General features: G+C 40.1%; 1 protein-coding gene across 9 annotated transcripts in view; it reads right to left on the reverse strand.

The window, feature by feature from the left end:
• The window catches only part of LOC105193269 (transcription factor AP-2-epsilon), a 221196-nt gene that overhangs the window by 52792 nt on the left and 141393 nt on the right, over positions 1–27011 (reverse strand). For all 9 annotated transcript variants that reach the window (XM_039447134.1, XM_039447108.1, XM_039447101.1 and 6 more), the window contains one exon: positions 4936–5313. In XM_039447134.1, coding sequence (XP_039303068.1) covers positions 4936–5313 — 378 coding nt within the window. The remainder of the gene's footprint in view (positions 1–4935; positions 5314–27011) is intronic.

The following is a 27011-nucleotide window of genomic DNA, read 5'->3' on the forward strand; positions in this document are numbered from 1 at the left end:
CCGCCCTCGGATGGCAAGCGGTTATATGACCGAAACACTTTTTATACCCTGAAGTATATCAAGTACGCGAAAGGAACGATTTTGTTGAAGTATCCAAAAATTTAGTTAGATATAGATCTGAAAATAATTTTGTTGAGCCCAGCGGATGCAATACGTTCTGGACATTTCAATTTTCAATCGAATGTGACTTACTAATCTCGCCAAAAAGGAGAAGTTAAAGTTCTCGTGACGATAACTGCTAAATAATGGTCGCTTCTTTCGGCAATTGTAATTACAGTGAGACTCTGTAGTTACGCGGAAAGAACGATTTTTGCTAAAGCATCTACAAAATTTAGCTAGATACAGATCTAAAGATAATTTTGTTAGATACTCAAAATAATTATAAGAACGCTCAAGCTGATTATTGTTAGAATGTCAAAATTTTTCGCAGCATTTTTATATCTTTATAGTCCCGCATGATTATTTTGCCGGACAAATCATTTTTTAAATCTGTATCTAGCTAAATTTTCAGATACTTTATCAAACGGTTCTTTCCGTATTATATGATATCTTTTTAATTTAATATAATATTAAGTATCTAATTAGTGCTATTTTGAGAAAAATTTCGTCGAAGTAAAATTCATTTAATATTAAATTTAGATAATAGAGTAAGGTTGCCGATATCGCACCACCTCGTGTATGAATTCAACCACAGTACTTGTACACTCTTTGTAAAATTATTTGGAAACTATATAACATTACCGTCGTCCTTCATTGAACTCAACATGTTAAGAACAATAGAAATTTTGTTAATAATATTTATAGAAAAATCGTAACTTTGCTGCTATTTTTTAACACATTTAGTAGCTCAATCGCAAAAAAGGTAAAATAATTTTGATAATTTGTAATAATCACAATATTATTAAAATTAGATTAACAAAGTTCAAATAACTTTGTGTTTTTATTTGTAAATTAAATAAATAAAGTTTTACAAAGTGCTTTAGTTTTTTAAATCGCACTATTGCTTTGATTGTGATTATATATATAAAATCAAATGTAATAACCATACAGAGCATATATTGTAACAATACTGCCGTAATGTAGCAATTTTAGTGCAATATTATTGAAAAGTTATAAAAATAATAACATTGACAGAAATTATATTTAGTTTATGGTATTTATCTTCAATATTAATAAAATTACCTAACTCATTTTTGCTCGTAAAGGAAGAATCTAGCACAGAAAGTGTCGCTTTACCCCAAGAAGAGTATTATTAATTTCTGGTGCGATTTAGGAGATCGGTTGCCTAAATCGCACTATTTGATGGCTTCTTAAAAATCGTTGTTTAAAAATTTATGCCAATACAAAAAATTCTGAAAAAAAAATAAATACGAAAGGAGAAATGTTATATTTTATGACGTAAAAAAATTAAAAATATTCCTCATAATTTCTTAGTTGTAAGCCTTTATGTCAAAAGTGGTGCAACCTTACCCTATCTCGTCTGCTTACATATTTTTAACTCGCGGCGTACACCAGTCATCTCCAGTCATTTGAATTCCGCAAACTGTCAAGACTTCGTAAGATTCTTTCAAATATAAAATCAAAATTAAAAGAAAACATAACTTTCCTGCAATTCGTACCGTCCGTGCGTGCGCACACGATGCGTTTTCGTCAGCGAATCATTGGGCAACTCGTTCGACATCCAAATTACAGTAGCAGTATACACTGCGTCGCGCGTCCGGCCTTCAATCATCCGGATGGAAAATAATATCGCGGTCCTCGATAAAACGTCGACTTGGCAATTCGAGCCTGCATATGGCGCGGACAGATGCTCTCTCCGCAACGACCGCGCTCTTCCGCACCGCTCTCAACTATCGAGGCGCGCAAAACGGACACGGGCCTGTGCGAGAACGTCGTCCTGTCGCACACCTCCGTGTCGAATTTCGTCCAACGTAATTCCCTTTTTTTTCCCCGCGCCAACGTCACACGACACCTTTGGAAATCGGGCACGAATATAATCCGCGATAGAAATGACGGTGGTAGCGTGTGCCGACGCGGTAATTAGGGTGGTGCCTTCGTGAATACCGAGAGCGTGCAAGGTGGACCACAAATACTATTTCTATAATGATCGTTGGGGTCTCAAGACCGATCGCACCCAACATCTGGATATAGTGTTGCTGTAATATATAAGATCGTGCACAAAATCAACCTTCGCGAATGGTTTTCAAACAATGGTTTACTTTTACATTCCAGATTTACTTACGTCTAATAAAAATGCTATATTTACATAAGTGTCTATTCATAAGTATATGCATGGAAAGAACAGTTTTACTAAAGCATCTAAAAATTTAGCTGGATATAGATTTGTTAGGCCGTCAAAGTAATTAGAACGCTGAAGCTCTGGTTGTTAGAGCGTCAAAACTTTTTGCTGCTCTTCACGCTTGAACGTCCTTCGTAATTATTTTGATAATCCAACGAAATTATTTTCAGAGTGATATCCAGTTGAACTTTTAGCTTCAGCAAAATTGTTCTTGCCCCGTATTGCTGTTTCTTCGGATTTGTAAATTAAAAATCACTCGGTCATTGACAAATTACTCAGAAAAATATAACAAACAAAATTAATTCTTATCGACGCACGTGACAATTGTCCCAAGTATCTCCAAGGAGTAAGATGCGTTTATCGTCCTGTATAATTTGCGGACGCGCGAGAGGAGCTCGAAGGACGTAGGTTTGCGAAGGCCGGCACGATTTTCAACCACGTAGGGCGCATTACACGGGGCGAACGGCTCCGCACCGTGGCAAATGCGAATGTCGCGCGGGTACCGCGCGGGCCGCGAAATCGCGTTTTCCCTTCGTGCTCGCGAGAGATCGACGATCGCAATCACCGATGTCACGGGGACGACGACTTATTGGGCCGCGCGACTACCCTTGATAGATCGATACCACGCCTGTCATTACGTCCACCCCGCGGACGTCGCGGAGATACACGCCGCGGCGTCCTACAAATAACACGCCGGGTGGCTTGCTAATGAGGTATCCGGCCGGCCGGATACCGAGGATACACGTGACCGGATCTCCGCCCGTTTTCATCCGCCTTTCTCCGCGAGAACGTGGCCGCCGCGCACGGTACCACGATTTCCATGCTTCCGCGCGCGCGGTATCCAGAATACCTCCCCGGATCCGAGGAGGAATCGCGCGCAATCTAAGATTACACGCCGCTTTACTCCGCGTTTGTTAAAGACACGAGTTTCCTTCGCGGTAACCATCAGTCACGGATACAACCTTGACGAAGCCGAAGATTAAAATTTAATTACGTATACAACAAGTATGTATGAAGGAACTATGTTAGAACTCGTACGCATGACGGAGGAGCAAAAGCGTCTTCTTACTTCTTTTCAATTGTTTCAAAATACATTTGAATAAAAAAAAGATATAGAACACGTGATAGATTAGAACATGCATATTATATAATTAGGTCTACTATGCGCAAATATAATTCATGTCGCTTAATAAAATGAATATTTTATTAAATACTTCGAATATTGCAACTTTATGCAACAGCTAGTTTATGTGATACTATATTGCAATTTTTTTCTCCCTGCATTAAATATCGGCATAGCAGATTTAATAATACTTAAATAAATTTATCGAGATCTCCGCGGCTGAGCACCGTTAAATTTAATAGCGTCATTATAGCACGATGATCGTAATTTTAATTAACGACATGGATCTGAATATTACATGAATCGTGTTCTTGTCGTTCGGAGACACGCACAAGAAATCTGGCCTTCTTATCGCGTGCTTCTAAACGCATTTAACTCCTTTCAGACGTTTATCATCCACGATACGTACACCCGCAATACTTATAATTTATAATACGGAGTGCTTGTAAAGTCTAATATCAAGTTCGGAATGATCGAAAATTTACAATCCTAAACGCGGATTTTTTTGCGTCTGACTCTTTAGCAGCATTGCAAAATTTAGGATTATGCGCAATATCTAATTTTTAGCGAGCGGTCCTTTAATCCTTTGAAAGAACATTTTCTTTTCTTATAATTTTTTTTTTTTTATAGAACAAATGTATCAAGCGCAAGTTCTGGCTGGCATGATCGAGACTCGCGCAATATCTAATTTTTTTTTATATTTGAAGAATACTCGCTTGTGCAGTTGTACGGCATGTTGACAATGAGCGAAACTGTCGCGATCCTTGCGAAAAAAAAAATTCAAAAAGGATACAGACATGTAAACGCAAAAAAAACTCAAGTCTCGAATGTTTAATGTAACGCATGACATTGGCGTCTGTCGGAAGAGCACGTAAGATTGATTATATACAGTTTACGTAAGTCACTGAACAAACAGTTCTGGAGGGTCAAAAGATTAAAGAATGTAAAATTTGCAATGCGAATCGGTCGCGTATGTTACCTGGCTCTATACAATACCCTGTTTTGCTGTTGACTATATTTTAAAGTTAATTATACGAGTATAACCTTGTAACACGTGCCTCCTTAAACGTTAGGTTATTCATACCGAGTAGTTAGACATTATTGAGTGTTTAATTCATCCGCGCTCGTACATAAAACTTTTTTAATCTTATAATACGAACGATACTTTCTTTCTTACAAAACACCGTTTCTTATAATAACAATTTTTCTGTTAGATTTGCGAGACACGGCTTTTATAATTCTACGAAACAATGCAAATCCCATTCATACATCTTTACGATTTTATATCTTTGAATGCAGGTTTTTTCCAACACATAAAAATTAACTTTTGGAAAGCTTTCAAAAAATATTTTAAGTTTATCTAAATCGCATTATACGCGCCAAACGCATCATTAGAATATATGGGGGTTTATTGTGAGAAAAAAAGTCTAACGATCGCTTCAGTTCCGGCAAAATCCTATTTTTGCATTGCCTTAAACGCATTCTCCATGAGAGACATATTTTATTCACTTACCACGTGAATCCCCTCGGTGTCTCTCCTGAGATCGCCGCTCCTCTGGCCCGCGGTGACGGCAGCGCTCAGATGATTGTAGTGGTGCTGGTGCAGCGTGTTGAGCGTTTGCGTATAAGGATCGCCGACGAGGTAATCCAGGTGTTGCGGTTGGCCGAGGCCGGGATGCTGGGGGCTAGCGGGCGCGTGGTGATGCGAGGGAAACGGGGGCGGAAAGTAAGGGGGTTGGAAGTCGGAGGCGGTCGGCAACGAAGCGCCCCCGTGGTGGGGCATGCCGCCCCCGTTTCCGTTTCCCCGATGCCCGTGATGATGGGCACCGGAATAGGGCGACGAATTCCCGCCGCCCAGCGAGGAGATGCCCCCATGACCAGTCAGACGGTCCTACGAAAAAGAAAACAAAAAACGATATTTATTTAATTGTCGCATGAAACACTCGAAAATGAATGGATGCGTGAATTCAGCATTTTATTTCGAGGGTATAATTAATATCTTTCGGTAGAGATAACTATTGTAATTTTACTGAATGTTAAAAAGATGTTTAAAAAGTTAAGAATACGTCACATGTGAAGAAACGCGAGAAACCAGTAGTACGTCCAGTTCGCCTAGACATACTACTGGTGGATTAATGTTTACAAAAAAATTCAAGTTTTCTCGCGTTTCTTCATATATTATATATTCTTAAGTACTAATCCACCAGTTCGCATGGACGTACTACTAATTAAAAGTTCTTTAAGTGAATGTTGTATTTCGCTGAATTTATGAAATTTTCCTTACAATCTACTGCGTGCGGATCAGCAGCGAAGAGATAAGCATTTGTCACGAACATTTTCGGTTCTAAAAAAGTAGACATTGTTTCTTTCTTTCTTTTTTCTTCAAGTCAAAGTATTTTTTGCAGAAGCGCCGGTATTCATCGAAACTGAATTTCTCATTTACCGCGAAAGATATCTGGCATAGAACAAAAGTTCTCGTTCCTATTTATAGGTGTACTAAAATAGGTTGTAATATCGTGTTAAGTTTTGCTACTAGAAAAGCCCAAAAGGTTAATCAATTAGCTTCGGTAAAACAGAAGAAAATGAATCTTCTTCCATTTACAAGATCTACGCACAGTCACCCGGCGCGGCGTAGGATTCACTTCTCGTGGCGGTAATTACAGACTATGTACAACGTACATCTGATCCGTCCAAGATAAGAGATACGTCACATACATCACGTGTTGCATCTGATGCGAAAGGGTTAAGCATCGCGCATTAGCCAGAGCGGACCGAAATTACATGGTAACCAGCATAGTAACAGACACAGTAACGCACAGAAATTTCCTCCCTATCGGATTAAATTTACACGTGGTCTTGCGACTTACTTAGAAAACACCTGTTTCAGTATAGTTTGGATAGCTTCTAGATTAACTTTCCGTCTTATGTTGCATCACGCAGACTATTATCATTGAAGAAATCGTGTCATGGATATAAATGGATTTTACTTTAGACTTTCTTGCTTAATAGTGCAATTGAGATAAAAGAGACATCCAAACAACCAAAAAAAGTTCAAATATAAAATATTTAATTAACATAGCAATTAATAATATTAGTGCAACATACAATTAATATATTATTATTCCTATTAATAATGTTACAAAACCAATAATTATAATAAACAATTTTCAATTAAAAATTTTCAAATCTCGTAATATAATTAATCTACGTTTTTTCTATTCTATTAATAAATCAACCCGTTATTTTCAATAATTATAATGGAAGGCAGAGCAGCATAATCTGAATAAGCCGGTTCTAAAATTTGCTGTGCAACAAAGACACTGGTTATTATAACAGAAAGAGGTAAACATAAGGGGGCTGAAATTATGCAAATCTTATAGTAATCGGTACGTGCACAAACAGCTTATAAGCAAAATGCAAGTTCCCATGGCTCAGCGGCTCAAGGAATGTAATCTCCAGGTCTGTGACTGATAGAGATCATATCACTATAGTCGGTAAAAGGTTAAAATCAGAAAAAGTTTACGATATTTTGTTTTACGCTTACAATTTTCTTATAATACACATGTTTTTCTAATAATTCTTGATTATTATTTAAATCGCCTGTTTGACGGAACAGATAATTTTATAGTTGCCTTTTATCAATCAGTAGTTTAATCCCCTTTATTAAATAGCGTTTATTTTTTTATCTTTTATTTTTTAATTATATTTTATTATTAAAATTATTTTGACATTTTATTTTTGTATAAAGCTATATATAATTAATTTTATATATGTCAATATATATATATTTTTAGTTAAATAACTGTTTGTGTATGTGTATAAAATATATATAATTACATACTATTTATTCTCTCTCTCTCTCTCTCTCTCTCTGCTGTATATTTTTTAAGAATTTATATTAACCTGTATATCATAGATTTCTTTATTTAAAAATATTGCACGTATAATACTAAACGAAGACACTCTAGGCACTTCAACGTTCAAGTGATTACGGCAGAAAAAATCATTTTACAGATTTACATCCGACAGATTACATCCGTAGATCTTGATTTACCGTATCTATCGACACCTCCTCGCGCGCAGTCCAACGGTGCCGCTTAATCTGACCCGCGTGATCTCGCGATACGAAGCTCTCGATTGCACGGTGTTATTCACCGTAGATAGTATCACTTAGGATGTGTGTCTGGATATCGGGGAGGCTTTTTGCCGCGGCGCGCACCACCTCGCGTGAGCCATTAGGTCTTCGCTCGTCGCGATACGATCTCGAGAACGACTCTATAGACCGCGAAAAGGCCGGACTGCTAGTCTCGTCCTACGTGTGTTACCTGAAGGGCGCGTGCGGCGAATTCTTTCGAATTTGTTAGAAAACATACGAGCGTGAACTCTCGTACTTCCGTAGATAATCGAATCCCTCACAATTGGTCGAGGATGGTGGAACTCGAGGATACGTTGCGCTTATCCTTTCCGGATTGACCTTTGAATACTGCCGCGGAACCGAACGTTCGCCGTAGGGCTTGGTCGTGATCTCTCAGCATGACTAATGCTCGAAAGCACAGATTTTTCGTAAACGTCCCGGCCCGCGGCCACACGCTCGCCGACGAAAGTTAAAGGACACGAGAGGAAAGGACGAAGCAACGACTTACAAATTATTCCATATGTTTAATCTATTTATCTATGTATCTAATAATTGATTATGAAAAGTATACTAGAAACCCTCCGATCAAAAACTAAGAAAAGCACTTTTGATTTGTCATTTTTTGACAACTCCTAAGAGAAACAAAAAGAGAGAGAAAGAGAGAGAGAGAGAGAGAGAGAGAGAAGAAAAAAATAGAAACAAAAAAGGACTAGAAATGTATATTTCTCTCTCACAGAACTTTGCACTCTTCTCGTGGCCAATCTCTGATTTAAAAAGTCTTTACTAGAAACATATGTATGTCATCTAAAAATGTGAAAGGAGATATTTAAATTTATTCATATTCAATTTTTAATATATGCTTAAATACGAAGAACAAACGTGAACAAAATATGTCAAAATAAAACTTAGGAAACGTCACTCTTTCGCGAAACAAACTTCTGTATTTTTACTTGTCATAAATTATTAGTAGAGAATATTCTCTATTGTTATACAAGCCCGTATCTGCTTCATTCTACGACGCGTGTGCGTGCGCGTTCATATAACTTAAATAACTAAACCAATCATTTGCTGATTTAGGAAACATTAAAGCAGTCCCGCGAATGTTTTTACTAACTTTATAAAATTTTCAGAAATATATGTTACGTAATAAAAATTTCAAGTTTCGTGTTTCAAGATAGGCACGTGATTCTAATAAACAGAAAGTATTTATCGGCGTTATATTCGATCGTTTTCCAAATTAGACTTTCGAAATAGCTCGATACTTTAGCACAGCATTGCGAAGGATGTATACTTACATAAGAAATTTATTACGCCTCAGAAGATACAAATTGCAACCGCATGCGTTTGCTTTTACGTGCATTGTTACCGACGATCAAAATGCATTTCGCAAAAGAGTATTATCACTGCATGCTGCTAGAAATAATACACTCGCTCCGAATTTTCTGATACTTTTTTGCGCTACATTGAAAAATACGTTGCTTCGGAAAATTGCAGACATCAAAAGATTTAAAAATTTCAAAGGATGAATTTTACATATTCCAAAGTGTGAGAGCGCAAGTTACAATAAATCGTAGGTAGAGTAACAGTTATCAGACAGTTATTTTTATACACGCCGCACGCATATGGCACGGATACTCGTGATTGAAGACAAACACAAGGATAGGAAAGAAAGTCGAGAGTCGAAAACGCACATTTTAAATGTCGGATATGTATTTGTCTTGTACTCGCTCTTAATCAGGTGTCCCGAATCGTTGCCGAAACGACTCGTACGCTCTTACGCCTACAAAGTTGAAGCGGTGTAACGTACGCTCCCGAGATCATTGCCAAATAAACCGATACCAATCGTAATGTTGTTACGCGAAAAGGATGAAGAGGAGGAGGAGGAGGAGGAGGGGGGAGGGGAGGAGGAGAAATCGTTGATGTATGAGCATGACGTGGGAATTCTGTATCGGTAACGGGCGTGTGTGATATTTTAAGCTGAACAATCCGCAAAAGCGGCAGCCCCCTTCACAAAGAGCACGGCAAAACTTTCCTGCTGAGATCACCATTGATAAGATTGGAGAAAGCGTCGCTACACACGCATACACGACACGTGTACAATTAATAACCAATAAGCCGGCCCCGCACATGGCGAAATTGCGCGATGGGAGATTAGGCGTAAATAATTTCGAAGAAAAATATACAAGGTGTACGGTCACGGACAACGTCCTCATTGACGCGTTTAAGTTGATTTTAATGGCCACTATATACATGTCGACCCAAAGTATCTCGAAAAATGTTTGATCACGATAGAATTTTATACCGTCAGTTATCAAATGTAGTGGCATTGAAAACGTAATAAAATAAATGTTATTTTCTCATTAATAATTCTCTGTGCGAGTCACGCGCGTGATTTCGTCACACGTCCCGTTCATCAAACCTAAAGCCAACGCTTATCTCAATTCGTTAGTAAAAGAATTTCATCGAAAATAAATCTTTTACTAACAAATTGAAATTTGTCGGAGAACGGCACTTTTAAATTATATTTCGGACGTTGAGGCCATGCGACGCCTGTAGAATCTAAGTAAGATTTTCTGCTTTCGCATATGCCGAGTCTATCGATCATTTTGCCACATTTAAGATAAGAACTAATAATAATTAACATATACCTGGTTCTACTTAAAAATAATTTATATACACAAATAGAGTTATGTTAATTGATGAGAATCGTAATAAATTTCTAACGTTAAATTCGTCGCGTCAATTATAGACGATATCAATTTATATACTCGAAGAGAATGATTTTTTTGAAGCATCTAAAAATTGAGTTACATACAGATTTGGAAATAATTTCGTTGGACCATCAAAATGATTATGAAGGTTATTTAAGCACGATGAGCAATGTCGCAAATAATTTTCACATTCTTGCATAATTTAAGCATTCTATAATATTTTGATGATCTATTATTTTGAATTATTTTTCGATTTATATTCAATTAAATTTTTAAATAATTTGAAACAAAATTATTCTTTCCACATAGATGTTTAACAAAAAGGAAAAAAGAGAGGTAAGTAAATTGATCGATTAAATCCTATACCAAATAAAATACCAGGAAATGTAAATTTGATAGAACATTACAAAACCAGTTATTTTGATTGCTTCGGTCATTCTAGTGTTAAAAGAAAAGCAATAGTCGCGTCTAACTGCAATCGCCTGTGTCAAGGCGATGAGAATTATTATATGCCTGTTCTCACATATTATTGTATGGGAATTGTATAAGAGATAAGAACGCTCACTTCTGCGAAGGTGTAAACTCTCACAGTTCCTTCAAGGAAGATGAGTAGTAAAGACACGAGGGATTACACGAAGTAATTGTGTCGCGGATTTGAAAGATGTGCGAATTATTTCATCCCGCAAGTGCGGGACAAGCACTTGCGCGCGGAGTAACGTGAGTCAGGTAAAGGGAGAGAGAGAAATTAATGGCGAAATGCCCCCAAGAAAGAGCACACAATAATTACCGCTAACTTTGCATTAATATCAGTTAAAGTTTGACAGGGTGCCCATTAACGTTGAATGCGCGTACGATAAAAAATACGTAATCGCCGTATCTGCATAGTCGCCATAGAGTGAAGAGGTAATTGCTGCATACATTTACGCACTTTGACCCATATTTGCGCAACACGCGGAGAACCTTTCGCGGATTAGTGTACACGTAAACGCGCACGTAGATGACGAAATCTTGTTTCCCTCGTTTAATTTCGAGCGGCGAGTTCGGTCCGGCAGGCTCGTAGTAGACAACGTCACGTAGTTACACGCGCGACGCGTTATAATTGAGAAATACTTGAGAGGCAGGGGAGGAAGAGGGGTATCCCGGCGTGTCGGGAGCGCGATAAGACGTGGAGAAACGTCGCACCTCGACCTCGATGACCGTGGCCATGTCGACGTGGGGCGCGTAGCAGAACGTCAGCTTGTCGGCTGTCGGCGCCTCCGTGCGCGGCGGGAACATCCCCAGGATCTCCAGTTTGCCGGCTCCGACTTGAGTCAACGACGATGCACGATCGGCACTCTCCGCATGGAAATTCGCGCGTCTCGGGAGCCGTCTCAACTTGGATCCCTCCTCGTCGTCGTAAACATGACACAACCGCAAGCGGAATCCCGTCCGGTGGTCGCGCTACACCCGCCTCCTCGTCGGACGTCGCATTCGCGAGCGCGATAATACACTGCACACCACGTCGGGACGAGCACATCAAGTCACACTGATGACGGAGAGCACTACGTTTTCGCTCGCGAGGCCTACGTATCTTTGGGGGATCGAGGGGCAGCGGGAAGCGGAGAGCGGAAATGAAGGATTAGAAGAAAGTTCTTCGAGGATGGAACGATTCTCTACGCGTGGAACAAAGCACATTTGAAGTAAATTTTAGTAAAATTCTAAAAGAAAATAAAGAAAATATATTGATATTGTAGACAGGACGAGTCACTTCATTCATCGATCACTATTGCTCCGGTTCGCGCAATATCGCGACAGTACCGCGGCCGTAATACTCCTTCGACCAACGTTATCTTTCATACTTCCCAGACACATATTTCCAACTATCACACTTGGATCTATTTCGTTTGCGATTATATAAATCGATCTGCGCTCCGTGTGGTTCCGTGCAAATAAATAAAATGAGAGATCGGTCGATCAATCTTAGAGGGGTTGCGACTCGAGAATCTGCTCCTCGGGGTGCGTTATCCGAAAACTATCTTTGCGTCTTTCAGCCGGGGTGGCGACGGCGGCTCGTCCGGAAATTTGAGGAAACGGCGGGTGAAGGAGGAGTTAAGCCGAAAAGGGATAAGAGGAAGATCGAGAGGACGATGCGGCGTTCGCACGATCCTTCGAGCGGAGCGGAACAGCTGATCGTGGCCTCCGACTGTCGCGGCCGACCGACTGAGCGACGGAGACGTCGGCGAGACGTACGAAAGTAAAGCCTGAGAGCCCGTGTGGCCGCGGACGAAACGGGAGGTGCTACGGTGCGCTCTTACCGAGAGCTACTACTACTACTACCACCACCGCGATACACCACCTTAGCATCCTGCCCTACCATCCGGCCGGGTGTCCCGGCAAACGCCGCCGAAGGAGCGACGGAACGAGACAGAAGGAGGTACGCACAGGGAGGAGAGAAGGTGCGCCGTCGTGGATGGAGCGGGAGAGAGAGATCTCTCGTTTGTGCACGCTTACTGACGGCGACCGAAATTTTGCCCCGGGGTACGCGCCACCACGTGGCACCTAGACCTAACACCGGCGACCCCCCCCTCCCCATCAGCCGATGGACGATGGGACGTCCCACGATCGAGCGAATAGGAGTAATGGAGCGGTGCCGCGTACATACGACGCTCGCCGACCCTCGCCGAGCCGGCGAAGAGCAGCGCGCCGCGCGCGGTGTGTGCCTCGTGCTCGCTCTTCGCGCGCCCGCGTGCCTAGGGATGCCCCTGTGCATGCCCCTTTCCTCCCGAGAGCGCGGAGTGAGCTGGGAATACAACGGATGTTGACGTTTACAGCTGAATTGATTCAATTTTTGAACCCCTTAACGACTTCAATGACAGGCTGGAGAATGTGCGATGGAGTTGATCTTGAAAAAGTACTTAATTGGGAGCACATATTTCTGATAATGAGACTTGAGAAACAAAACGTTTGTTCAAGGCCACTTAAGATTCATTCAAATATGGGTGCTATTTTCGGCAATCTAATTTTCGAGACGCTTTAACATTTATCCTTCATCTAGATCTTACAATAATATATTGAGATTTATGGTAATGGGTATATAGGACTGCGCTTCTAAAACATACGGAATAAAATATGTATCTAATTATCACAATCGTCACGCTATATCTGTAAAGTGGCGAGATTTCAGATAACTAGTTTACTGGCCCGTCATCCGCAGATGGAAATTAAAGATTCCGAACCTCTCAAAACCTGTCGAGGCTCGAGATTCTCGTCTCGCTTGCCATATCGAGATTAGCATGACTCGCATTAACTCAATTTCCGTATGCGAATACGTCGACGCATTATTTCACGACGTGATGGCTCATTAAGACATCATTCCGAGTGGCGGTCGTCCACTACAACCAGACGCGCGTGTTACACAATATTGTAACAACAAGAAAATAAAGCCCACTTTGGACAACCTACAATTCGTGTCAAAATTCAGAACGGAATTCTACTCGTAGCATTTAAGCGTCGCGTAACGTGAGAAAAATTTAAATAAACCAAGAAATACCCACATATATAAAATATACAGTAAAGTACACGTCAAAATACACGACGTACAAAATTGTGAATGACATTCTATCCTGAAATCTGTCGTGAATTATAAATCGTTTAAAGCGAGACCTCAATGCGTTAACGTTCCAGCGGACGTAAACAAGCAGTTTCTTATTATTTATTTCGTTCAAGCATAGAAAACTCTCGTCCAAGAATTCAAAAGGCGACGAATACGACTGGAAACTCAAAAGTTTCCAGTCGCGCGTTCCGGCGCACCGACTGCGAACGTTATTACGCAAGATTGTCCCTTGAATTACGGTATTCTACATTTGGAAAAATGCGCTGTTTCTCTCGCCGGACGTAGCTCCGCTAATATATTTGTTTATTAAATCACCGTCTGCCAACGATATTAATGGCACGTCGTGCGAGATAAGAAACGCAAAACCTTATCCGTGCGATCGTTGCCGCCCGTTATCGTGTAAACGTCATATTTATTAACGCGTAGCGAGAGGTGGAATTGGAGCGGGGCGCTGCCAATACCGATGTTTATTAGATTCAAGATTAATGCTCGCCGCCGAACGAATTATTTAAATTGATAGCTCACACGAATGAACGATCATGAGATTCGAAGGCAGGAGCGCAAAAATGTCCCGTTGATGCTCATTCATGTCCGTGCCGCGAGAGGAGAAGAGAGATAACAAGAGAAACAGAGAAAGAGAGAAATAAAAACGGGATAAAGAGCGAGAGGAGAAGGACTCGTCGCGGTAGGAGTCGTTATTAATTTGCAAGGTGAAAACGGCCGTCAACGTTAGGGTATGGCGTTGCTCGCCGGGTCGTCGACACACTGGGCGTAATTTATGCCGGCGTAAATTCTGCAGCGTAATTACGGGGCGATGCGCCATTCACACGATGTTATACGCCGAAGTTAAACGTCCGACGAGCGGTGCGTCGCGTTCCTTCTGCGCGAAACCCGGATGCTCTTAGCGGCATCCGAGAAGAGAATATCCGCGCGAACGTGAACCCGCGCGCGTCGCCTCTCGCGGCACCGATCCGCAATCGCCGAGGGGTGTCTCGTAACAGCATTTGTAATTCTCACACCTTGAGAACTCGGCTATACACGGAATAGAGATACTTTTCGTGTCTACGCCTCGACGAATTCTTCCGAGGCGGCTGAGAATCTATACACGTTCGTCTCGCAACGTTGACGAATGGTCATCGTTATTTATATCTACGAAGCAGAATAATCGAGATCGATGTACAATTTAGACGATGTATCTTCTTATCGATGCGACAGGAAAGAAATGCATCTTATATTAATTACGACACGTTCGTGCCAATGCATGAATTTCTTCTCTCTCTTTCCTTCCCCCCACCCCCAACCTTTCCCCTTATTTTTTCGTAATTGAAAGATAGAAACTCGATACTTCTATCGGTAGTTAATCACCGAGCGATCGCTGATGGGTATTCGATTTGACGTACGGCCGCTCTCGATTAATCACGTCATTCGTTTCGGCGGCTAAAAAGTCATGAATATAAATCAGTAACGAAAGAAACGCTCCTCGCGCGCGAGCGTGTGGTCGAACGGCGAAACGTTGTAATGTCGATAGATTGTCGGTGCGGAGTCGTGATCAAACAGTGTTGTCGTTCATATATACAAAAATGTCTTCCTGGAGCATTTGAAACCAGTTTGTCCAGCGAGTTTCCGTAAGAAAATTTTTTTTTTTTGTTGATTTTATTCCAACCGACGGACTCTGGATATCATATAAGCAGATGGATCAATAAATCAATAAGATTAAACGGGGCGTCTCTGAGAATCTCTCGTAGAAGGCTGTAGAAATTTAATTTTGGATTTCTTAATTGATGTTTGCTCAACTTGAGCAGTCGTAACCTGTTTGTCTGGTGTGTTTCTGCATTAATAGTAGCTGAACTAATTATTCGGTTATTACATTAATAATGGTTTAAATTGTAAGTTAGATTTGCAAATTGTTGTAAAATAATGATATAGATAATTATAGAATTATAACAGATCAATAATCATAGAAACGATCTTGTTTAAATTAACATTTGTAATTCGTGTAGCCCAAAATCAATATAAGTTTATCATACAAAGTTTAAGTTGACTTCTAAAGATATGTGAATTACGTGTTTATGAGATCGAATCAAATCGAAACCGAATCTCTAATTATGCGTTCGAAATCAAATTGAATCAAATTTGAAATTTTCAAGTCGAATCGAATCGATCTCTTTGATTCGCGAATACGAATCAAATTTTCCTGTTTTTAATGTTTGTACAAATCTTTGTAAATCTTTTTTAATAGATAAAAAAATTAATCACAAGAATTTTAGAAAATAATTACAAATAAAAATGATCTTAAATAAATATTTACAATAGACAGTAAGCGTAAAGATATTATACTGAATAAATAAGCATCGAATCACATACAAATGATAATATTATACCATCGAAGTGATAATACTTTAACACATTTCGTTAGGCAAATATAATACAATGCTCGTTAATGAAGCAACTTTTTTTATCAAATTCTAGTTTAAATTTTATAAAATCATGATACTTATAAAACGTTGAAATAAAATTCAAATAAAACCAATTATTTATAGTCTATATAAATTTTTGAATAGTTTATAAGATTTAGAAATAATAGAAAAGTTTTGGAAATCGACAATCAGACACGAGAATTTGTACATACGTGCTGATAATGCAAAATCGCGCTAGAAATGTAAATGAAACGATCAAAATAGGCAACCGATTCGAAATAGAATCATCGAAATTCTCGAACTATTCGAATTCGAACTATTCGTACATTTATTTCTATTGTTTTATGTATAAGTTTTGCTGCGCGCACACATACACAAACTGCCTGGACATATCAAATCGCTTTATATCGATATTACCTACATTCTACCGTTTATTATAAATTTATAGGCCACCGTGCGGTTGTCATACGCGCCGATTTTTCGTCCCAGTTTCGCCGCGATAACGATCGCGAAGTTTATCCCGCTCTATTACGAACTTTCGATAATCGCTCGCGCTCGAGGCCTTTCTCGAGGAAATTTCTAGATGGGCGTGTACGCGCGTTTCTAATCGTACACCCTTCCGAACGACAAAAGATTTCCATAGTGAGATTTATGTCTCTACAATTTTTGTACCTTCACCCGCGCTTTCCTTCCTCATCGGAAATTAATAGCGCACTTATTGCACGTGTTAATCGAGATCCGCGGGTCACGCGCTGTAATAATTCCAAACACGTTTCTTATATACTAATAGAAATTTACTTAAGCAAACAAAACGACAATGCACTCTATGGTTAAGTGATAGAGAGATTGTAAAGTGCTTTCTACATGATTCGCAAATAAAAAAAATATTTCACATGAAATTCTCTGCAAAGACATAAATTTCAAAAGGAGCCGCCTTGATTAATTACTATCGGTAAATGAATGACAGGCATCGGGCATCGCCGCATCGAAGCTTCGATCAGGGAGAGAAGAGGGTCGGAAGTTGGACGACGATCGGCGACCGCGAGAGTACGCACTATCGCGTACAAGTATAAAAGACACACGAGAGAGAAGGAAAAGGGGCAGAGGGAGAGAGAGAAAGAAAAGGTGAAGAGAGAAAGGGAGAGAGAAAGAGAAAGAGAGAGAGAGAGAAGAAAAAGAAAGAAAGCCCTGGATGATCACGGCAGGAGAGGGAAGTCGCTAAACGGCATTCCAAGCGGACCATCCAACGCCACCCAACGGTAACCAACGCATGACGCCCTTATCTTACCACGCGTTACCGCGCTTTTCCTCGCCTCTACCTCAGTTAACGGATCGTCTACGAATGACGAGGATGGTGTCGCGAAGCTACCGCGTCGCCAAACTGTCGCTCGTTCGGCATCCCGCCTTTATAGCCGATATAAATGAGTAACACCTCGTTTTATATCCCCTTAAACGCACACGAAATCTTTTCCGCGTGAAACTTTTTCTGCCACAAAATGGACATTATTCTAGTGTCTCTCGTTAGACGAGAAATAACAATTTTTTTTTTTTGTAGATTTTTCGTGAAGAACCACGACCACGAAAGACTACAAAACTTTTAACAACCAAATTAAAGGTGCCGCAGTAGATATATTTGTGATAGAATTGCATTCTTATCAATTCATTCAACAGTTAAACTATTTAATCGCGTCGAAAATTAGATCAATTAAAAAAGAACAATAGTCCACGGAAACAATACGTTCGCAGTATTAATTTCTGAATAGAATCTTATTGAAATCTGTGCGATCTCAATGCGATCAAGAAATCTTATTGCGTAATTCTTTCACAATTTCGGAAGATAAAATTTCCTCTTGATCGTTATTTCTTTTCAGATTCCTTTAAATTACTTTCGCTCATTAATTCGCATTTCGATCGCCAAAATCGTATTTCGATTGTAGGTATGTCCCTTCGTCTCGCACGTGCACGCGGGCTTCGATCATTCCTCGTGGCATTCAACAATGATATTCACCGTTAATTCGATGACGACGTTAATGGACAACGTCGAACGCCCGCGCGCGCGCGTATGTGTCCGTTTTTTTCGCGGCACGGATATACACACGCGCGTATTAAAACTCGCGTGTATGCGGCAGCAGGCAGAGGCAGGAGTCCGGTCCAAGAGGGTTCAAGCTAACGGGACTAAAGTCGATTGTGATTACACCTGTGTGAGTGTGCTCACGCGCGCACGGACTCGCGTCCGCACGTAAGACACACGTGAATCATGAGCGAACCTGCGAGTCTTGTCAATTCTAAAATAAAAATGCTTCTCTCTCTCTCCAGAAATTCTTAACATATCTGTCGCGTTGTACTTACGAAGTTATTTTACTAAAAATGTGGCAAGGAGTGTTGCGAGCGAGTATCCACCAAGTTTATCGGATGTGCCGTATCTCGGCAGAAGGAGTAACGATTAAACGTTCAAAGTAACGACAGTGAAACTGTAATAAACAATTAGCGAAAAAGTAATTAGACAATTCTAACGAGACAATAATAGGCATCTGCATTTGTGCATAATAAAATATAATTCAACACTATTATACCAACTGATTGCTTTAAATCTAATAAACGACTTCACACTTTTCTTTTTAACTTCGAAATTGTTCCTTTGTGTGTGCAATATTTCATGCGACATACGAAACGTAATTGCACCTTTCTGTGACGAGGTACGTCAGCTTTGAGCTTGTCGAGATGCGATTACCGAGATACATGAGAAAGCAAATTTATCGACGCCCTGGCATTTAACAATTGGCGTGTGTAAGCGTGATATTGTAACGTATCTTAGCAACTGTTGCGTCGTAATAGTCGTTAAAATTCACAATACGATTGTGCCAAGATCAGACACGGACACATCCAGCTAAATATTTAGATGCTTCAGCGAATCGTTCCAAAATTCTTCTCTTCGTGCGAGATTCAAGTACCGTTCCTCTTCTAATGTTAACAGCGTTCTCGATGATGTATGACAAACGTGACATATATTACGATTGACATCGATGCAAGTAAAATTGAATAAAGTCATTTCTCGTCGTTTTATTTTACAACAACAAAAAAAAGACGTCGACGTTAATATACCGCTATGAGCAATGATAAAAACAAGACCGCTGTTACTTACAATTAGACAGATAGCAAGTCGGACGTGCGTGGTCCAGTTTCTTCGGCTGATTTTATCGTCAATCTGGTATTGATTCGTAGCGCGTAAACAAGTTTTTCGATGGCGCGGTTGGTTTTGTCGATGCTTTCATTGGCAATGTTCCTCAGCGATTTCTCAACCGCTAATTAGATCGTGTTATGTTAATGTGCACTTGTTCGATCGCGTAGCGCGAGCATATAGTGCGAGAAAAGAACGAGGCAGAAAGAAAGAGAAAGTGCAGTCGTTTAATCGTCGCGGCGGCGGTCATCGCCGGCGTAATTGTCAACGTGATTATTTTAAATAGTTGATAATAATCAATCACCGTCGCCGACGTTCGATGACAGGATAATTTCAAATGTTCCTAATCCCCGATCAAACTGACTTCGTTATCGTTCTTGTGCATTCTGATTTCCTGCCATTTAATATCAATGTACAGTGAATGACGACACATATAATGGACATTTGCTTTACGCGTAAAATGCAATTACGTGGACATGTTTATCTTTTTATATAATCTATTATGTTTCGAAAAGAACGTCTCACACGGATGAGAATTTACATATACAGATTTACAGAGAGAAGATTACTAAATAAATAAATCACGTTTCTCGGATCATTCCCTATGATTTGGATCTATGATCCAAAATATAAATACGAACAATATACGTTCGTCAAGTCGACCGTGTAGGTATATACCTGGCTTTAATCTGCAGAACGTTGTTGCAAGAGCCAACCAGGTAAAGTCGCATAATCTAACCGGCATCAATTAGATCGTGTTATGCTAATATCGTCCGTCCTGGCGTCCAATCATATCGCAGTTACGGGATCTCGTAGGAGGTCGACTACTATAATCCGGGGTGGACGGCTGTTTGTGTGCACGGACGAAAGACGAAACAAGACAGGGAGAGTGAACGAATGAAAGAGAGAGGGGGGGGGAGGGAGAGAGGTGGCAGGTGCACTATGGCCTGCGGATGTGTATGCAGCAAGTAACATTGTTATGAGGATTAGCGATTCGCCTTTGAATCTCTGCCAGATGCAGTTCGAACGATCCGGTATTTTATCGCTCCGCGCAGATAGCTCGGATGTATTTTGATAAAGTTAACAGATATAAGCATTGGCCAAGTCTTCTAAATATTTGCGTAAAGTTACACCTTACAGATGCTACTTGCACGATAATAATTTTTAGGCTGAACAAGATAAAGTGAGAGAGATTAGACAAGTAATGAAACTGCTGCTAGAAAATCGAACTAATCGGAATTCTCCGCTCCGAGAGAGATAAATTTATTCTAGATTCGAAACAAATCATTTAAAAATAATTCACTGTCATAAATAATTTATGTCTACTTCAGAAAAAAGGTCTATGTAATTAGTGATTCTAATTAGCCTGCAATTAGGGATTCTAATTAGTAACAGATTACAGAAGATGCTGATTACACGTCCTGATCGTTCGTTCATAATTGAGGTAATTTTGCAATAGTCAAGGGTACATTTAAACGCTAGAAGGCTTCATCTAAGCTTTTCCGAGATGCTTTCGCGGTGTCGATCTTGACTGTCGACTCGCATCGCTGGGAGAGCTATCGGCGATCAGGACGGACGCGAGAACACCGCACGCTGTCAAGATGAATATCGAAGGAGGAGCGGGACGGGCGAAAGTTCACGGCTGGCGCTTTTTCTTTTAATCGTGATAACGTTCGCGGAATACCGTTGCAAAATGCCAGCGAGGCCCGGCAAACGCAAGCGCCTCGTATCGAAGCACGCGCGCGTGTACGGTCTCGCACGAGATTAACCGCGCTCGACGATAAATTAATTCGTCCGCGCTATTTATTAATTTTCTGGATATTATCGCGGACGATTAATTAAGTCGCGACGTGCCCTTCCGTGCGCGCGGGAGGTTTTTCTGTTACACCGCGACCCGCGATCGGATGCCTTATTAACAACGATCGCGGAAATCCACGTCGCGCGTTCACTTCCGCGGTACAGGCAAATGAGCTAACATATTCTCTCAAGAAGCGCGTGTATATATATTAGGAAAAAAAGAACAGGATTACATTGCAAAAGTCGGATTGAAGGACGTGCGGGTTGCGGGAACTGCGTGCTAACAAAGTATGCTAATAAAGCCGATCGCGATTCGATATAATATCATCTCGTATCGCGCACGGCACGTCTCCGGCTTGTATCGGCAGTATCGTGTGTTCTACCGTGGCGCGATCGACGGGAGAGTGCACATCGGAATGTGCAAATATATAGCATCCACATTTGCGCACGGGACCCCGTGGCCTGGACATAATCGTAAACATATTTCAGATCGATAACGTTTCAGAATTTCTTTCGGGGACTCTCGTCCCCGTTACTTTAACGCGACACACCCGTTCCGGCGAATACGCGGCACCGAAGCAAGAGATCATAATATCGCAAAGACAAATGAAACGGATAGATCGAAAAGAAAAGATCGTTATCCTGTTCGGTGAACGGCGACGATGATCGAAATTGCACTCGATTCCTTTGCGGATCTCGTGCGATCTCGGTGCGAGCGCTACTCGAGTCGCATCGATAATTGAATCGCTCCGAATGGCATTTTGTAGCGCAAAGAATATTTACTGGACTCGGTGAATAATTTATGTGTCGCATCAATTAATCAAGCACGCGTCATTCGATACCCATATTAATGTAATGAAATTTCCTCTGAACTCGATTATATCGACGTATTATACAACTGTGAAAAAAAAATTGTTATCACAGATGTAGATTATTGTAACACCAAATGTATTTATATTCTATCTCGTAGAACTGTGCAAGAAATAAAACGAAGAAATAACGAAATGTGAAAATTTTAATAAAATTATATTTTTCCTGATTTTATAAAATGTTATCAGGAATATAAAATATATTTCTGACTACATCCTGTGCGAGGACAAAATGGTGTAAATTGATACGGAATATCTTTGACTAAATTTCTCTCCTGTGCGTGTGAGCAATAAAATTGGTCGTGCTTATCTTTCCCTTTATATTTATTAGAAAAGGCATATCGCGTTGGCTGCAACGATTTTTCCTAAATTCCGCATTCCATAATAATAGTCGAACATTCAACGAAACGCGAACGTCTCGGACGTCTTGGGCCTTGCAATATTAAAGCTAAATCGAATCGGCGGATGTTCTCGAATGGCGGACGGTTATGGCTGCATATTCATCTGCACGATATTGCGGAAGTACAGCGAGAAAGGCGCGTATTGTTAAATCGAAGAACGGATCGCGGAGTGCATCGATATTTCTTACCGCTGCCCAGTCACGCTTGATTCCGTCCATCCCGAATAATAACGCCGTGCCGGCGAAAAGTAATTTCGTACTAACGTAAGAAGCAAGATGAGGAAAGGGAACGTGCCAGTAAAAAAAGAAATATCAGGTAGTGTGAGAATGCGGCGATGAGAAATTACAGATTAGATGAGAAATAGCCGTACGCTTTGCACGAGAACCAAATTTTTAAACATTATACAATATTCTTTTATTCTGTTGTATAAACTTCTGTAAACAATTGAGTCAACGAATTCAGAGATACGAGTCCTCCTACTTACGGGAAGAAGCGTCTAAATTAATCGACGGGTCAAGCCGGGTTAAAGCAAATTATTCGAATGAAATTGAGTCGATTTCAGTTGAATTAGCGCGTGAGCAAGCCGCACGCGCGAGCGTACTTGGCCGCGCGTGAAATCACATGTTGCAGCGCCTCCGAAGACCTCGATCGATCGGCCGATCGATCGGTTTTGACCGATACGCAGAACCCGCGTCGAGCCCGCCCACTCGAACCGGTAACAGGTTCCGCGCCCTGTCATATAACGTAGCGGATAATATTTAAACATCCACTCACACCCGAACGTGCGTGCGTGCGTGCGTGCGCACGCGCGCAATTGAACGTGCACGTGGACGCGACGCACGAGGACAGACCTCATGTTTAAATACATGCGGCGAAACATAGGCAGGTTACCTACGTAACACGCCGACGGGTATAGGCCGACTTGCGCAGGTGCTTTCCAGCAAGTGCTCGCGGCGATACGTAAAGCGCGAGGCACACAGAGACACCCTCGAAGGTGAAAGAGCGCCTTTCGGAACGGGCAACACGGGCTTCTGGCGCGGCTTCCGCATTACGGATGGGATAAATGCATACTCTACGATCACGCGAATCCGTTCTCAAAAATTATTTTATGTTCAAGTAAACATGTTTAATTCCAGAACGACACACCATCCGTTTTGTCAAGACGCACTGGATACGACATATCCAACTCAACTTTGATGTTTTATAAAAAATAAACGTATTGTAACGATGTTTTTTCCTATCAAAACATCGGACATTAAGGAATACAACAGTAATAAATAAATATATGTTTTTTAAATAAAAAGTTACAGTAAAAGAAAAAAATGGAATTTTTTAAAATTGTTTTTCAAAAATTTACAATATTCGTTGGAAAAAATTAAGAAAAAAAATTTCTCAAGTAGCGTTTCAAAAATTAAAAACTTTGAATTTAAAAGACTGAATTGAAGAAAAAAAATGTCACAGTCGTCTCAAAGAGCTTTCAGAGCGTTTTAAAATTCTTTCAAAAATGAATGACACACTTGAAGTATGACTTGAAGTATGACTTATATTATTCTTTACGTCGAAGAAAAATGGTATCCTAATATGTTCCAATTTTCCAAGTAGCCAATCTTCAAAATTACAGAAATTACAGAATTACACTCTGGGTGTACTAAACCCAGAGTGTGCAGTTCTAGGATTAATGTACACGTATATAAGCATCGGTCAAGAATAGTAGATGTGTAACAGATATTAATGGACCAAATTAATCTTCCTTCCTTTCTCTCTTTCTCCTCTCCTCGATTTCTATTGTAATAGCGAATAAACTGGATTGAAGCGCTGAACTAAACTTTGGAGTCGTGGCGAAAGCAGCGTCTCTACCGCCAGATGAGTATTCATGATAAATCAAGAAACAAATCCAGCCTCTTTCACACACCCCGCTCGTTGGTTTCGTGAATTTACGAAGAGAGGCTCGACGTATATTGGAGCTACTTAAATTCACGCGGTGCGTAATACGCCGACGGGTACGTACGCCGACAAGCGCAGGTGCCTTTCAGGCGGTTGCAGCAACGCATAAAATATATCAGCGAGGCACTCCCGAAGGTGAAAGAGCATTTTTTTTTTTAGGGCAAGCGGGACACCTCTCGGAACTTCCGTGTGAACGTGACACGCGCGTTCGTACGATATATACGACGTTTTATACGGGGATCTCTTCACCCATGGTGGTTTTAACCAGCGACGGAATTCATTTTTCCTTTAATCGTTTCCGTGATCCTCTTAAAGTTTTCTAATAGGTATTTCGATGGTATGTCGTGCATTCCGATTTCTATGTCGTGCATTCCGATTTCTGTACTTCCATCTGTACATATTGCTTTGTCAAACATGACTTATAAAAAGCGTCGCCTCCTGCATCGAAAATCGTATTAGAATTACGCGATTTCTGGCTTTGTTGTACTCTCAGTGCCTCGCGCTTTCTCTCCCTATCTGTACAATCTCTATCTCTTTACCGTTTTCTCTTTTTCCTTCGTCGTCTTGAAAAATATTGTCTTAACTGTCTGAACGGTAATTTCGTAGGCTCTCACGAGAGAACCCTCGCGATTTATAATTCATATTACTCACACGAATCTATGAGTCATGTTCAGACGTACACGTCTCCCTGTACAATCCTCGCGGTTGAAGTAGGACGCCAAAAGGTTAACGGTTGTATCCGCGTGTATATTGGACTATCGATAGTCGAATTGAGGATCCGGCTGAAACAATACCTCATTCAAGGCTAATCACAGTACGAAATTGTAGCGAAACTGATTCAATGCCAACTGGTACAATGGCCAATAAGTTGAACGACGAAACCGCCAATTGTCGTTAGAAAGATGCGTTGAAATCATCATCAAACCAATCATGTTAGAATCGTAAAATTAATTTAAAAAATATATAATCACAAAAAGCAACAGTTCGATTATTAGAAATATATAATTTTACATAAATTTTTTTAAGCAGCAAAAAAAATAATTAAGTCTAGATGGTGATTATTAAGTTTTGGTAAAATAATTTCAATTAAATGTTAGATTAATATAACCCAATATTTAATAATATTTAGAAACTATTTGGTTACTATTAATACAATTACTAAATATTTGGTTATACAATTTTAAACAATTAAATTATTTCACCAAAGCTAATTATTAATACCAAACTGTTTTTTTAGTGTACGCGATATTTTTTTAGAATAAAGCTCGAGTTCAAAATACATAAAACAAAATAGGAGCAAATTAAACTTGTTGCGATCAAAAGCATTGAGCTCCATAATTGTATAACACTTGCAAATATATGCGACAAGTGAATCGCGACTATCGATAGAATACGACTTGGTCGAAACATGAAACATAATATGTAAGAGTTAATTTTTCATTAGCAATTCAAATCTTGACATAAACTTCAGCTTGTACTGAAGACATCGAAGATATAAAACAATGACATGATCTTTTATCAAGTTAAAATAACGCGTTGTCGTTGTGTCTCGCCAGAAAAAAAAAATGCAACTTTGCAATTTCTGACTCGTTAACGTTCGCATGTAGTTATTGTTCCGCCGGTCCGCTCATTATTTGAACGCGTTGTCAGGCGCCCGTCCCTTCTTTGACGGCTCGCTACGCAGGTAATTTGGATCCAGAAAACTTAGTAATTACTATGTAAATCGGCCCTCGCTTTATTAAGGTCGTAATATATGCGTCTTATTTCGTGCTTGTTACCGCACATACCGGGCACATGAATATATTCAGTAAATTGGTTTATACATGTGGGTGTAATTTGCAAGTTATCGCGAGTGGCTTTTTGAAATTACGGTACAACGATGGTAAATAAGTTTAGTCGTTTGTCGAAAAATTGACAATATTATAGCAAATATTTGCGGAAGATTGTAAGGGCAAAATAATTCCGGTGCAAATAGTACCGAAGAAAATGATATCATTTCTGTAACACTAAATACAATTTTCTTTCTGCTGGACTTTTAATGCTCTGGCAACCTTTGTATGTTTGAACGTATAAACGGTGGTTGAAGATACCACCAAACATGAATCGAGTGGCACACGTGCATTAAATAATACAATGACGCCATAAATTTTAATCAATTGTACAAATTACATTAAGAAGAACGCAGAAATTTTGATGGTACCATTTGCAATTAATAATTAATACGCAAAATTATTTTTTTCGTTCTTCCGATTCCTTTTTTATGAGATAATAAAGAACAAAGTATTTCCACTATAAGATACATTAATTCCCCGTGATTATACGACAGTAATGCCGTTATAAATGAAGAATTTACAAAGCTCTCTCATAGCAGTGTAATCTTGAAAATGCAAAAAATTAAGAAGGCTGGATTTCGCCAAACACTGCAGGTGAAGCGTTTGGCTGATGAGCGCAACATCATGGTGAAACGACTGGTTAAAATCTCATAGCAAACATAGCCTTTTTTGTTCTGTACCGCCTACGGAATTTTTATACCGTCAATACCAAC

The sequence above is a fragment of the Solenopsis invicta genome, chromosome 1 (genome assembly GCF_016802725.1).
Source record: "Solenopsis invicta isolate M01_SB chromosome 1, UNIL_Sinv_3.0, whole genome shotgun sequence".
NCBI classification, from domain to species: domain Eukaryota; kingdom Metazoa; phylum Arthropoda; class Insecta; order Hymenoptera; family Formicidae; genus Solenopsis; species Solenopsis invicta.